This window comes from Pristis pectinata, chromosome 33, assembly GCF_009764475.1.
Source record: "Pristis pectinata isolate sPriPec2 chromosome 33, sPriPec2.1.pri, whole genome shotgun sequence".
NCBI lineage: Eukaryota > Metazoa > Chordata > Chondrichthyes > Rhinopristiformes > Pristidae > Pristis > Pristis pectinata.
This window is the reverse complement of record NC_067437.1, coordinates 10,456,805-10,471,353: the sequence shown is the minus strand read 5'-3', so window position 1 is coordinate 10,471,353 and position 14,549 is coordinate 10,456,805. Positions and strand designations below refer to the sequence as shown.

Sequence of the window (14,549 nt, the reverse complement as noted above, 5' to 3'; positions counted from 1 at the left end):
TCTGGAATTCTATGCCCTAGATAGTTATGGAGGCCAGCTTGTTGTAAGTATATAAAGTGGAGGTAGAAAATGTTTTGAAAGATTGGGGATTGAGGGCTATGGGGATCTGGAACAGAGGAAGAGTTGAGGCCAGCATAGATCAGCCACGATCATATTTAAAAGCAGGGCAGGCTTGAGGAGCTGAGTGGCCTACTCTTGCTCCTATTTTCTTGTGGTCTATGTTGTTCCAAGGAGAGACTGTGGTTGGCTACTCCCAAGACAACTATATGCTCATTCTGTTGTTCAGGACAGGGATACCTCTAAGGCAAATTCCATCACTCACCCTGCAAACTCTTGACCTCCTCCAAACCCATGACACAAACCTCACTGCCCTCCACTGATCTCAACCCTCCCATTCACTCCCATCTCTCTGATTGTCCCTGAACTTGTCTACTTGATCAGAAATCACTCCCAGCCCTCCCTAACAGTTGTGGAGAGAAACAATTAATGTTTCAGGTTGATGTGACCATACAGGTGATCTGGGAGCCTCACCTCTATCTGGAGACAAATCTTACCTCTGCAACTTGGAAATTTGCATCCAAATAATTCAAAAAATCTAAAATTAAAAGCTGATATCGGTAATGGAAACCAAAGAAAAGAGATTTGGGTTCACTAATGTCCTTCAGCAAAGAAAACCTGTCACTTTAATAAAAGCAGAAAGTGCTCGAAATACTCAACAGGTCAGGCAGCATCGATGCAGAGGGAAAAACAGGGCTCACGTTTCAAGTCAATGACCTTTCTTCAGAGACTCACTCCAGATAAAACATTTAATTCTAGCCAAGCTATTTCAGTTGAGACTTTCTTCCTGAAAGGCGATCAGTCTGAAATGTTACCTTTTGTTTCTCTCTCCACAGATGCTGCCTGACCTACTGAATATGTCCAGTATTTTCTGGTTTTATTTCAGATGTCCAGCATCTGCAAAATTTTGCTTTTTGAATGTGCTGTCTTTGCTGGCTCTGGCCTATTTGCGACACCAGACCCATTGAGAGAGTAGATGCCTAACCGCCCCCCAAAAAGGTCCCAGCAAGTCACTCACTTGAAGCACAACTGGGGATGAGTGATAACTGCAATGCTTGCTCCTCATGAACAAAAAATAAGAAGCCTTCTGATAAAATGTGATTGACCTGAATCGCTGTCAGTATCATTTACCACAGAAGCTGCCTGCACTGTTGTGGTTGGATGGGGGACTAGTCAATGGGTCTAGTTTCTAATTTGTCTCTCGTACAAGTTCAATCAGAATGCAGAAGCAAGCTCCTTGCAGAGAAAAAGAAACATTTCTGGATTTGAAAACTGATAAAATCTGCAGTGAAGATCATGAGACAGGCAGCAAGGGAGTGTTGAGACTTTCTCTGACAATGCAGTAAACCCCAGGCAATCTGATTATCCTTCCCAGTTGTTATTTCTTCCAAATTATTTTTAACTGTTTTTTTTTCACCCCATTTTTCTTTTGAAGGCAAAGAGCAGGGAGCCCTTTTCAAACTGGTTGTGACCTACCAAAGCATTAGAATAAAATAATAAAACAAAAGCTCCCCCTCCTGATGGAATATCGAGGAATTTATCATTCAGAGTATTTGGAGAAGAAGCAGATATGTTTTGAAAGATTAGGGAATAGAGGGCCCAGAAGCAGAATTGAGGCTTGGAGCAGATCAGCCATGATCACAGCGGTAAATTGGTTTATTATTATTGTCACACGTACCTAGGTACAGTGAAAAACTAGTGAATGGCTTATTCCTGTTCCAATTTCTTTAGGTGCTTATAAGCATTGCAGTATAGGGATACCACAGGTGCACTGTGCATGGCAAGATCCCACAGCTGGAAATGAAGTAGACAGCTGGGTGAAGAGATTTCTTCTTACCTGCGTCCTGAATGGCCCACCCCTTATTTCTTGACCCAGATTCCAGACACAAGCCAATATCGACCCTGAAAGCCCCATAACAATCTTGTACGTTTCAATCATTGGCACAGCCCCAAGTTCTGCACAAGTTGGTAGGATGGTAAAGAAGTCAAATGGCATGCTTGATGAAAAACACTATAATGCTGGAGGAACTCAGCAGGCCAGGCAGCATCTGTGGAGAAAAGCAGGTGGTCAATGTTTTGGGTCCAGACCTCTCTTCAGGACTTGTGAAGAAGGGTCCTGACCTGAAACGTTGACCGCCTGCTTTTCTCCACGGATGCTGCCTGGCCTGCTGAGTTCCTCCAGCATTGTGTTTTTCATCTAGATTCCAGCATCTGCAGTCCTTTGTTTCTCTAGTATGGCATACTTGCCTTTATGAATTGGGGTATTGAGTTCACGAGTCAGGAAGTTATGTTGCAGCTTTATAAAACTCTGCTTAGGCTGTGTCTAGAGTGTTGCGTTCAGTTTGGTTGCCCCATTATAGGAAGGATGTCGAGGCTTTGGAGAGGGTGCAGAAGAGGTTCACCAGGATGCTGCCAGGATTAGAGGACAGGTACTATAAGGAGAGGTTGGACAAACTTGGCTTGATTTCTCTGGAGCAGCGGAGGCTGAGTGGAGATCTGATAGAGGTTTATAAGATTTTAATGGGCATAGATAGAGTAGACCGTTGGTATCTTTTTCCCAGGATTGAAATGTCTAATACTAGAGGGCATGCATTTAAGGTGAGAGGGGATAAGTTCCAAGGAGACCTGCAGGGAAAGTTTTTTACACAGAGAGTGGTGGGTGCCTGGAATGTGCTGCCATGCATGGTGGTGGAAGCAAATATGATATAACCATTTAAGAGGCTCTTAGATAGCCATATTGATGCACAGAGAATGGAGGGATATGGATATTACGTAGGCAGAAGGGACTTGTTCAGTAGGCTTTTAATTATCAGTTTAATTAGTTCAGTACAACATCGTGGGACAAAGGGCCTGTTCCTGAGCTATACTGTTCTAGTTCTATGTTCTTTCTGTTATTGCTTTTATGACAGCTTACTTTGTCGAAGCGCTGTACAATTCACATTATTGTTGCCTGTTGGAATAAATTTCTTCCATCACAACCAACAGCAGGTGACGAGAGGGAGAAATGTCCTCTTAAAGAGGTTCCTGCAGCACACGCTACTGAAGGTACACAGAGCTGGAGGTTTCCACCCTCGGAATACTTACTATAATTAGCAAGATGAAATAAATGAAGTTGTAGAAGGAATGTGCATCCATCACATAGTACATGATTTCAACCCAACCTTCCAGGGTGATCACCTGTTGAAAGAAGAGGAGAGCTGCATTAGCATCCAAGCAGTGTTGTCCCCACAGAGAAGAAGCATCTCCTGCCCTTCCCAGGTTACTTATTGAGATTGTGACACAGAAGGAGGCCGTTCGGCCCATTCTGGATCCCATCAGTCCCAATGCCCATGCTGTATTCCTCTGTTGGCCTGCAACTCATTCCCTCTCACCTGCCTATCAAATCCTCTTATTAGCAGTTAGCAACACCACAGTACCCTGTTAACCAAGCAGTCCGTCGTTGGGATGTGGGAGGAAACTGGAGAATCCCAAAGAAACCCATGCAGTTATAGGGAGAATGCAAACTCCACACAGGCAGCATCGGAGGTCAGGATTGAACCTGCGTCTGTGATATCTGCTGCCTCATCATGCCATGTAGGCTGCATGAGAAGTGTTTAGAGAGGGAAATTCATCCAGGCTAGACTCCCAGATGGTCGTAGGAGCTTCGAAACCCATCAGAGCAGTTGAGGAAATTTCTCGTAGCTTTGCAACTTATTTTCTCCCACACGCCTATCACCCACCTACACTGGGGATAGCAGTGGCCAATTAATCTACCAAGACATCATTGGGATGTGGGAGGAAACTGGGAGAAACCCACAGGGTCACGGAGAAAGCATGGAAACTTCACACCGGCAGCACCTGAGGTCAGGAGTGAAGGCAGGTTGCTGGAACTGTAGAGCAGCAGCACTAAGTGTGAGTCACCGTGCCATCCAAGGTTCCAGATAACCGAAAATGTGGTGCAGACAAACTGTCAAGATGTGGGAATAGTCCACAGCATCTGTCACAGTTGCTGATTAAATTCTATCGTTGTTTATTTTGGTGCAATGTAATCTTTTCCTGGGGTCGGATGCAGTAATGACTATTGATTTGCTTCACCCGGGAACTTTGGCCAGACATGACCAGCTCGTGCGATATCTGCATCAGGGGCATATCGAAATATCCGTTCTCCGTTTGGAATGTTGCACTGGGAGTGGCTGTTAATGGGCATTCCTGGGGATGACACTCTTTCCAAATCTGTTCCAGATCGGGCTCACTGAGGCAGGTCACATTATTTATCTCATGTCCTTTTGTGCTTGCTCCCACCATGGTAGCAATCCCATCATCAGTTTGATCTTAATCAACCCTGGTCTCAATTAGCAACACTTTGAGCTCCCTTGCATCCACTCCAAACTTTCTGATGGTGGTCCTGATCTCCATTCCTTCCCCCACCAGCAAAGTACGGTCCTCTGGTCAGCCAAAGCTTCTTAAGCCCCCATCTGGACCTCTGATCATAAAAATGGACCAACGTCCATCCGGTTCACCTTTGACCCGCCCAGGAGACACCTGGTACAACAATAACAGAATCGTTCACCAATCACAGGAATCGATCACCATCTATGAATCTACAAACCCAAAGCTGGTGGAAACACCTCGTGGTGGAGAGCCTCGGGAACCAGTGGGCCAAAGTTATCCTCTTGAACGCGCCACAGACTGGGAAATGCAGGTCATGAAAGGGTGGGTACAGAGAGGATGTATAATTCAAGTTATATAACTCAAGGGTGAATAGTTCAAGATTTTCTTATGTCAAATTAGGGGGTCGCTGTTTAAAAATAAGGGGATCACACATTTAAGACTTTCTTTTTTCTTTTTCTTTTTCCCTTTTCTTTGGAGCAGACTCAATGGGCCGAATGGCCTACTTCTGCTCCCTTGTCTTGTGATCTTGTGAAGACAGAGTTAGACTGGTTTTCTCTCCGAGGGTTGTGAGTCTTTGGAACTATCCTCCCTGAAGGGTGGTGCAAGCCGAGTCTTTGGCTATTTTTAGGGCAGAGGTTGATAAGCAAGGAGGGTGAAAAGTTGCCCTGGGTAGTTGAGAATGAGGGGAGGTCATGGTAATAATCAATCAGCTACAACCTTGTTGAAGGTCAGAGCAGGCTTACAAGATCGAGTTGTGCCCCTAAATCATATGTTGGTAAATAGGTCATCAGTTGCTTGTTGTGAACGTGCTATGTAGGACTGACATACAATGTCTACCTGAATTTCAGATGTGGGTATAAAGTCCAGCTATTACTTTCCTGGGCAATTGACATAGGTAAATGAGGAAAGAATTTTAACCTTCCATGTCCCAATTGTCTCTGACATTGAAAAACAAAATATTAATTTGGTGAAGTTGCATTTGATTGAAGTGCAACCCACCATCCAGGCCATGCCATCTTCTCGCAGCTACCATCAGGCAGGAGATACAGAAGCCTGAAGTCTCACATCACCAGGTTCAAGAACAGCTACTCCCCTTCAACCATTTGGTTCTTGAACCAACCTGCACAACCCTAATCACTACCTCAGTATAGCAACACTATGACCACTTTGATCACTTTATACTACAAGGGACTTTGTTTTTTTTTGTTCTAATTGTGTTCTCTCCTGTATAGCTTTGGATAATGTATGCTTTTCTTGTGAATGTTGTGTCTCTGATGCTACATACCTGCGATGATGCTGCAAGTAAGTTTTTCATTTTCAGAAGAATGAGAGGGGATCTTATGGAAACATATAAAATTATGAAAGGGATAGATAAGATAGAGGCAAGAAGCTTGCCTCCACTGGTAGGTGAGACTAGAACTAGGGGATATAGCCTCAAGATTCGGGGGAGTAGATTTAGGATGGAGATCAGGAGAAACTGCTTTTCCCAGAGAGCAGTGAATCTGTGGAGTTCTCTGCCCAGGGAAGCAGTAGAGGCTACCTCATTAAATATATTTAAGACGCAGTTAGATTTTTCCATTGTAGGGGAATTAAGGGTTATGGGGAAAAGGCAGGTAGATGGATCTGAGTCCATGGCCAGATCAGTCATGATGTTATTGAATGGCGGAGCAGGCTCGATGGGCCAAATGGCCTACTCCCACTCCTTGCACATATACTTGTGTGTATGACAATACACTCGACTTTGACTTTGAAGTGGCATACCCCACTGGTAAATCAGGGACAGAATGGATTGAATATCAAACCACTGAGTGTTATTTCAGCTCCCATCAGACTTCTGAATGGCTTATGTGGGTAATTCTAGATGGGATTCAACAACAGAAAGTAGGAACATTGAAGGAGATTGATTGGTGGTTTGTGGGGAGGTAGGGCGAGAGATGTGAGGGGTATGAGCTCGATTAGTACCTGAAATATCACAATCCATGCGTAGCCAATGTTGTCGAAGTTAATGGCTCCTTTGTGAGGGTTCTTGTCCCCAGTTTGGCAGGCAGTGTAGTACCGGTTCCAGTTGACACATCCCCCAGTAACGTTGAGCTCCTGGCCCAAGGCTGCATAGTAGTAATAGTCATCCTTGTCCAGGCAGCATTCGTGTCCATTGTCCCTCAGCACTGGGATCTCATGACATCCCATTATCCCGTTATCTCCGGACAGAGAGCAGATGAAAGGGGTTTCATCATCCTTCTCAGGGTGGTAGTACTGAGGCAGGGAAAGACCATTGTACCTGTAAACAGACAGAAACAGGTGAGCGAAAGTTGAGATCACAAGATCACAAGACAAGGGAGCAGATGTCTGCTGGTGGAGGTCACAGGGGCCTGTGTTGAGGTGAGGCAGTGGCCTGGTTGTGTCGTAGTGGGGTTGGGACTTGTACAGAGAGGTTGAGGCACAAGGAGTGGTGAGATTGGAGACTGGGTGGTTTTGAGGCTGGGGTCTGTTTAGTAGTGAGGCTGGGGTCTGTTCAGTAGTGAGGCTGGGGTCGGTGCAGTAGTGAGGCTGGGGTATGTGCATTAGTGAGGCTTGGGTCTGTTTAGTAGTGAGGCTGGAGCCTGTGCAGTAGTGAGGCTGGGGACTGTTTAGTTGTGAGGCTGAAGTCTATGCAATAGTTAGGCTGTGGCCTGAGCAGTAGTGAACTCAGGCCTCTGGAATAGTTAGGTGAGGGAGCTTGGATAGTTCTGAGGCTGGGGTCTGTGTAGTGGTGAAGGTGGGGTCAGTGTAGTGGTGAAGATGGGGTCTGTGTGGTTAAGGTGGGGTCTGTGTAGTGGTGAAGGAGGGATCATTAATGTAGGAAATACAGAAAGACCTCTTTCCTGCTGCTCAGGAAAGTAGTCAACGTAATCCCCTCCCACCCCAGCCACTCTCTCCTTTTCCCCCTCCCATTGGGCAGAAGATACAAAAGCTTAAAAACATGTACCACCAGGCTCAAAGTCAACTTCTATCCTGCTGTTATAAGACTCTTCATCTGATCTCTTATATGATAGAGGTGAAGTCTTGATCTCTCAATCTACCTTGTCTTGGCCCTTGCACTTTATTTGTCTACCTGCACTGAACTTTCTCTGTAACTGTAACACTATATTCTGCATTCTGTTACTGTTTTCCCTTTCGTACCACCTTGTTGTACTTACGTTTGGAATGATCTGTCTGGATGGCATGCAAAACTAAGTTTTTCACTGTATCTCAGCTCATGCAACGGATATAAACCTATTACCAATTACCAATCCACATTTGGGGATGCGACTCAATCTCATGAATCATTCACAAGGTTGATGACTTTCAAAACTCTCTCTTCAATCCCTAATCCCTTCACACCATGGCCATGAATGAACGGAAACCTCGGTCCTGTGTTAATCCTTAGTACAAAGGATTAATGCAATTAAGGCAGCTCTGTGCACATACTTGTTTCTATGGCAACGCTTCCTGCTAACCTCTGGTCCAAGAAAGCTCCTCTCCTGTGTGTCCTATCTTCCTGTCCCGTATACAGTGATGGGACCACATTCAGGGATTTCCCTCCAACCTCATCTGACAGGGGCTTGGTGCCCAGAGTCGCAGGTAGGCTTGCTGGGAATAGACTCACAGAGGTAAACAGCATCGGAACAGGCCCTTTGGCCCAACTCGTCCATACTGACCAGTGGGGGCCGGGATTCTCCTAAATGTAACGTTTGGCGTTCTCCGCCTCAGAGGGCAATAGTTGATTTCATTGGAGGCCGGAATCAGGAGACACCATGAAAGGAACTAAGGGGTCTGGGGATTGGACGGGGAAAGCGGACGGAGCACAGGGTCAGCCATCTTACTGAATGGGGCACCAGGCTCGAGGGGCCAAATGGCCTACTCCTGGTCCTGTTTCCTAAGTGCTGGTCGATGGGAAATGAGCAGTGATTGCATCAAAGTATTTGGAGGAAGAGAGTGTGTGCCTGCCATCTACACATTCAGGAGCACCAGTATCCCTCCCTATCTGTAAAACTAACCTGCTTCTTCAGTCATGGTGTCATAGAGTCACAGAGTGCAGAAACAGCCCCTTCGGCCCAACTCCTCCTTGCTGGCCAAGATGTCTATCCAAACTGATTCCATTTGCCTGTGTTTGGCCTATAAACTTTTTCTATCCATGCCCCGTCTGAATGTCACTTACGTATTGTAATTGTAGCCACCGCTGGCAGCTCGTTCCATATACCCACCACCCTCTGTGTGTGAAAAAGTTGCCCCTCGGGTCCCTTTTAAATCTTTCCCTTCTTACCTTAAAGCTATGTCCCCTAGTTTTGGACTCCCCTACCCTGGGGAAAAACAGTTCACACAATGAATGGTACACTGTCCATTGTCCAGTTTCAGTGACCCCCACACCTGACTCCCACTGCCCTCCAATCCCTCCAGTGTTTACACTCCATGCTCTGCCAGTCCTGTGCCAAAAGCCCATTCAGTTCTCGCTCTAAGGTTCCGGGCAGTGTGTGGTTACCTGTGGCATCGACCTCTAATCCCAGCCCACGTATCTGCAGGAGAGGGAGAATTGGGAGTAACAATACAGAGAGACAGAGCAAGGTGAGTAGAGGAGCAGAGAGAGAGACAGAGAGACAGACAAAGGGAGAGAGGAGGGGAGAAAATGTCAGAAATAAAGTGAGAGAGATTGCAGCACAGATTAGGAGGAGAGAGAGAGTGTTTGTGTGTGTGTGTGTGTGTGTGTGTGTGTGTGTGTGAGAGAGAGAGAGAGAGATAGAGAGTGAGAGAGAGAGAGAGAAGTACTGAGTCAGATGGAGACAATACAAGGTAGAAGGGAGGCAGCTGGGCACATGGAGTGATAGACCTCGGCTGTACACTCACATACAACTGGCCTCAGTGAGTTTTGCAGTTTCCCCTGTTTCTGGGTGTCCTAGCCTGTAGTTGGAGTCCTGGAGCCGGACAACCTCAGATCGAACAACTAGAGAGCTGATTCAATGTATGAACACTCACAGGGTTAGGTTCTCTTCCAAGAAGCAGCGGTTCCGCAGGAGACCAGCCCACAGCTGCACACCAATGATTCCAAATATAAAAAAGACGAAGAAGCAGAGTAGAAGGACATTGCCGAGCATCGGGAGAGTGTCCAGCAACAGGTTGACCAGGATCCTCATACCTGTACACAGAAAAGGAACACAGAGTGACTCCGTCAGAAGAGGGAGGCAGGGCCAGAGACGTCACTGCCAGGAGATCCCGAACCCCAACCTGGCTCTTCAGCATCTTGGGCTCCTTCCCTGGACACACTCCTTCACCAGTGTTCAGCTCCAGTGAGCATTGACATTCCATGCTCCCTTACTCTCTACCACTCTCCCTCACTCACCGCATAACACAGTCACTCCCTCCTCACTTCCTGCACCTCCCAGTCATCCTGTTCCTCTCCCTCACCCTGTGAACCTTCCACTCCCTGCCCCCCCCGTGCTCTTTATCCTCATCCTTGCGCCTCCCAGTCACCCTGCACCACCCCGTCATTTCCTGTGTTACACCTCCCTCCCTCGACTTCCTGCAGCAGCCTGTCACTCCGCTCCTCTCCCTCATTCCCGGCACCCCCGTTCATTCCCTGTACTCCCCCTCACCCTAATACTCACTCCCTACTCTCATTCTCCCTTCACTTTCCCCGACTCCCTGCATTGCCCATTCCTTGCTCCTCTCCCTCAGATCCCAGCATGTACCCTCACCTCTCTCTTACTCTCTGCATTGTGCACTCCTGCCTGCACATCCCTCTTACTCCATAACTCACTCCCTCACTCTCTGCACCATTCCCTTACTGGCTACCACAGAACCATAGAACACTACAGCACAAGAAACAGGCCATTTGGCCCTTCTAGTCTGTGCTGAAACTTTATTCCGCTAGTCCTATTGACCTGCACCCAGTCCATAACCCTCCAGACCTCTCCCATCCATGTATCTATCCAATTTATTCTTAAAACTTAAGAGTGAGCCCACATTTACCATGTCAGATGGCTGCTCGTTCCACACTCCCACCACTCTCTGAGTGAAGAAGTTCCCCCTAATGTTCCCCCTTAACTCTCCTAATCTAGGTGGAAAGAGCCTACTCGCACTTACTCTGTCTATACCCCTCATAATTTTGTAAACCTCTATGAAATCTCCCCTCATTCTTCTATGCTCCAAGGAATAAAGTCCTAACCTGTTCAATCTTTCCCTGTAACTCAACTCCTGAAGACCTGGCAACATTCTAGTGAATCTCCTCTGCACTCTTTCGATCTTCCTGATATCCTTCCTATAGTTAGGTGACCATTCCCTCACTCTTCCTGCATCCATCCCGTGCATCCTCCTTTCCCACCTCACCCCTCTACCTCCCTCACTCCATTGAACTGCTCCCTTATTCTTCCTTCACTCCCCTCAACCCCTGCACCTCGCTTCACTCCTTCCCTCCCTCCTCCTCGCCCCTTCATCAACCCCACCTCCCATTCCATCACCCATACCCCCTCCCCTCCCTCCTTCACTTGCCCTTCCTCTCTCCTTTACCCTCTCCTCCTCTCTCTTACTCACCCCTCCCTTCCCTCCATCGCCCACCTCCAACCCTCCTTCCCTCACTCACAACCTCCCTTCATTCCTCTCCCCTCTGTCGGGTGCAACGGCCCCTCCTAGGCCCACCCAGCCTGCTCTGCTCATTCCTCGCCCCCTCCTCTCTTCTGGATCTGCTGAGACGTCACTAAACAATAGGAGGGAAAAACTGTATATTGGGAGTCAGGATCAGTGAGAAGGGGAGTGCATACGATTCATCGGAACAATAATTAAGAAAATAAATTAGCTTCAGTGAAAATTGAAAGTTAACCAATTCGGAGATAATGGTGTCTCTCATGTTAAAACAGGTTAAGTAATTAGGTTGAAGATTATTATGGACTGTGTGGTGAAAGGCTTTGGAAATGCATCTGTAGAACATTAACGAGTTTTACAATTCCCTTAATGAAGATATAATCTATTAGCAATCCCCTGCCACTTCATCTGCTGGCATCTGAGTACTTTGCTGCTGTTTTATTTCCATTAACGTAACAAGATACATTAAACCGTCACAGCTATTGGCTCAGTAAGGCAGATGGCTTCTGATCCAATGGACGGTCGCATAGGTACAGGTAGAAGGCCATTCCATACTAGCCCCCAACCAACATCATGATTGGTGCCCAATGTCACAGGAGCAGCCGGCACATCTGAAGGTAAATGGAAACCAGGGGTAGTCAACAGTTCCATACCAGCCCAGGAAAATGTGCAAAGAAATCGATCCAAGGGTTTGTAATCTCCACTGGAGATCAACACAACATTGAGTCAAAATGGGAGAAGCAGCCCAGCTTGGGAAGGACAAAGCTCCTGCTGAAAGCAAGGTCCATCGCACCCAACATCACACACCCCACACACACTGTACCCCAACACCTCACCCCCCCCCACACACTGTACGCCAACACTGCCCACATTCACACACACTCTACCCTAACACCGCCCACACCCACACACACTGTACCCCAACACCCACACCCCCACACACATTGTACCCAAATACCCCCACCCTCACATACAGTACCCCAACATTCCCACCCTGACACACACTGTACCCCAACACCTCCCACCCGCACACACTGTACCCCTACACCTCCCACCCTCACACACTGTACCCCAACACCTCCCACCCTCACATACTGTACCCCAACATGTCAGCCCCTCACACACACTGTACCCCAACACCCCCACCTTCACACACACTGTACCCCAACAATCTCCATCCTCACACACTGTACCCCAACACCTCCCACCCTCACACACACTGTACCCCAACATGTCAGCCCCTCACACACACTGTACCCCAACACCCCCACCTTCACACACACTGTACCCCAACAATCTCCATCCTCACACACTGTACCCAACACCCCCACCTTCACACACACTGTACCCCAACAACCTCCATCCTCACACACTGTACCCCAACACCTCCCACCCTCACACACACTGTACCCCAACACCCCCACCTTCACACACACTGTACCCCAACAACCTCCATCCTCACACACTGTACCCCAACATGTCAGCCCCTCACACACACTGTACCCTAACACCCCCACCTTCACACACACTGTACCCCAACAATCTTCATCCTCACACACTGTACCCCAACACCCCCACCTTCACACTGTACCCCAACACTTCCCACCTTCACACACACTGTACCCCAACAACCTCCATCCTCACACACTGTACCCCAACACCTCCCACCTTCACACACACTGTACCCCAACACCTCCCACCTTCACACACACTGTACCCCAACACCTCCCATCCTCACATACACTGTACCCCAACACCTTGCATCCTCACACACACTGTACCCCAACAGCTCAGCCCCTCACACACACACTGTACCCTAACACCTCACCCCCTCACACACACTGTACGCCAACACCCCCACCCTCACACACACTGTACCCCAACAACTACCAACCTCACTGTACCCCAACACCCACACCCTCACACACTGTACCCCAACCCCCACCCTCACACTGTATAGCAACCCCACACACACACATGCTGTACCCTAACACCCCCATCCTCAGACTGTACCCCAACACCCCCCACCCTCACATACACTGTACCCCTACACTTCCCACTCTCACACACTGTACCCTAACAACCCCTAGCCTCACACATTTAATGTATCCCACTCATCTCTCAAACACACACTGTTTCCCAAGCAACCCCCATCTTCAGAAAGACAGGCCCACCCTCACACACACATATCTGCCTTCATGCTCGCCTTCATTGTAGGGGTTGAGTATAAAAGTGAGGAAGTCATGGCACAGTTATACAAAACTTTAGTCAGATTGCACTTGGGGTATTGTGTGCTGTTCTGGTCACCCTAGTATAGGAAGGATGTGGAGACTGTGGAGGGGGTGCAGAAGAGGTTCACCTGGATGCTGCCTGGATTAGAGGGTGTGAGCTATAAGGAAAGGTTGAACAAACTTGGGTTGGTCTCCCGAGAGCATCGGAGGCTGAGGGGAGACCTGATAGACTTTTATAGAATTATGAGAGGCATAGATAGGGTAGCCAGTCAGACTCTTACCCCCAGGGTAGAAATGTCAAATCCCAGAGGACATGCTTTTAAGGTTAGAGGGGGGAAGTTTAAAGACGATGTGAGGGGCAAGTTTTTTACGCAGAGAGTGGTGGGTACCTGGAATGTGTTACCAGGGGTAGGAGTGGAAGCAGGCAGTTTGGTGGAGTTTAAGAGGCTTTCAGATTGACACATGAATATGAAGGGAATGGAGGGATTTGGATGATACACAGGAGGAGGACACTTAGTATAAGTTGGCATCAAGATCGGCACAACATTGTGGGTTGAATGGTCTGTCCAGTGCTGCAATGTACTGTGTTTTATGTACAGTACCCATCCATGCCCACCCTCATACACACTTTATCCTATCCTTCCCCACCGTCACCCTCATTCTCTCTCACTCACAAACACACACAGACTCACACATACGGACACACACAAACACACACACACTCAAACATAGACACACAAACACACACATACACACACAAACACACACGCAAACACACTCACAGACACACACAAACACACACTCACAGACACACAGACACACACACATACACACACACACACAGAACCCTATCTACCCCACTCTCATAGACGCAATGAATATAATGCTGAAACATGGGATGAGCGTAGATAGTACAACTGGTGGCAGGGACACAGTGGGCTGAAGGGCCTGTTTCTGTGCTGTACAGCTCCATGACCCTATCACTGAACCCCACCCATTCCCACCCCACCCATTCCCCACTCTCATACACAAACCCCACCCTCTTGCACTGAGACATCAAGGTTGAATTTCCAATGGGTTTCCTCTCTTTGCTTCCTCAGTCTCCAACTCATTCTGCAACTGTCAAACCCAACTAACACCTTCACACCTCAACTGTCTGCCTTGTTTTCCTGGTTGACCCAGTATTATCTCCTGTTTACTGACTCCTGGAATGGTCTCTCTGCAATTTGTGTCTTTCACAATCAGAGATGACCTTTTAATAATATATACTCTGTAACACTTCTTTCCTGCAATTTCATT

General features: G+C 47.7%; 1 protein-coding gene across 1 annotated transcript in view; it reads right to left on the bottom strand.

Annotated features, from left to right (window-relative positions):
- The window catches only part of cacna1ia (calcium voltage-gated channel subunit alpha1 Ia), a 196,721-nt gene that overhangs the window by 143,165 nt on the left and 39,007 nt on the right, over window positions 1–14,549 (bottom strand). The window contains exons 4-6 of the mRNA XM_052042941.1: window positions 9,418–9,577; window positions 6,391–6,706; window positions 3,142–3,234 (exon numbers count right to left, since the gene is read on the bottom strand). Coding sequence (XP_051898901.1) covers window positions 3,142–3,234; window positions 6,391–6,706; window positions 9,418–9,577 — 569 coding nt within the window. The remainder of the gene's footprint in view (window positions 1–3,141; window positions 3,235–6,390; window positions 6,707–9,417; window positions 9,578–14,549) is intronic.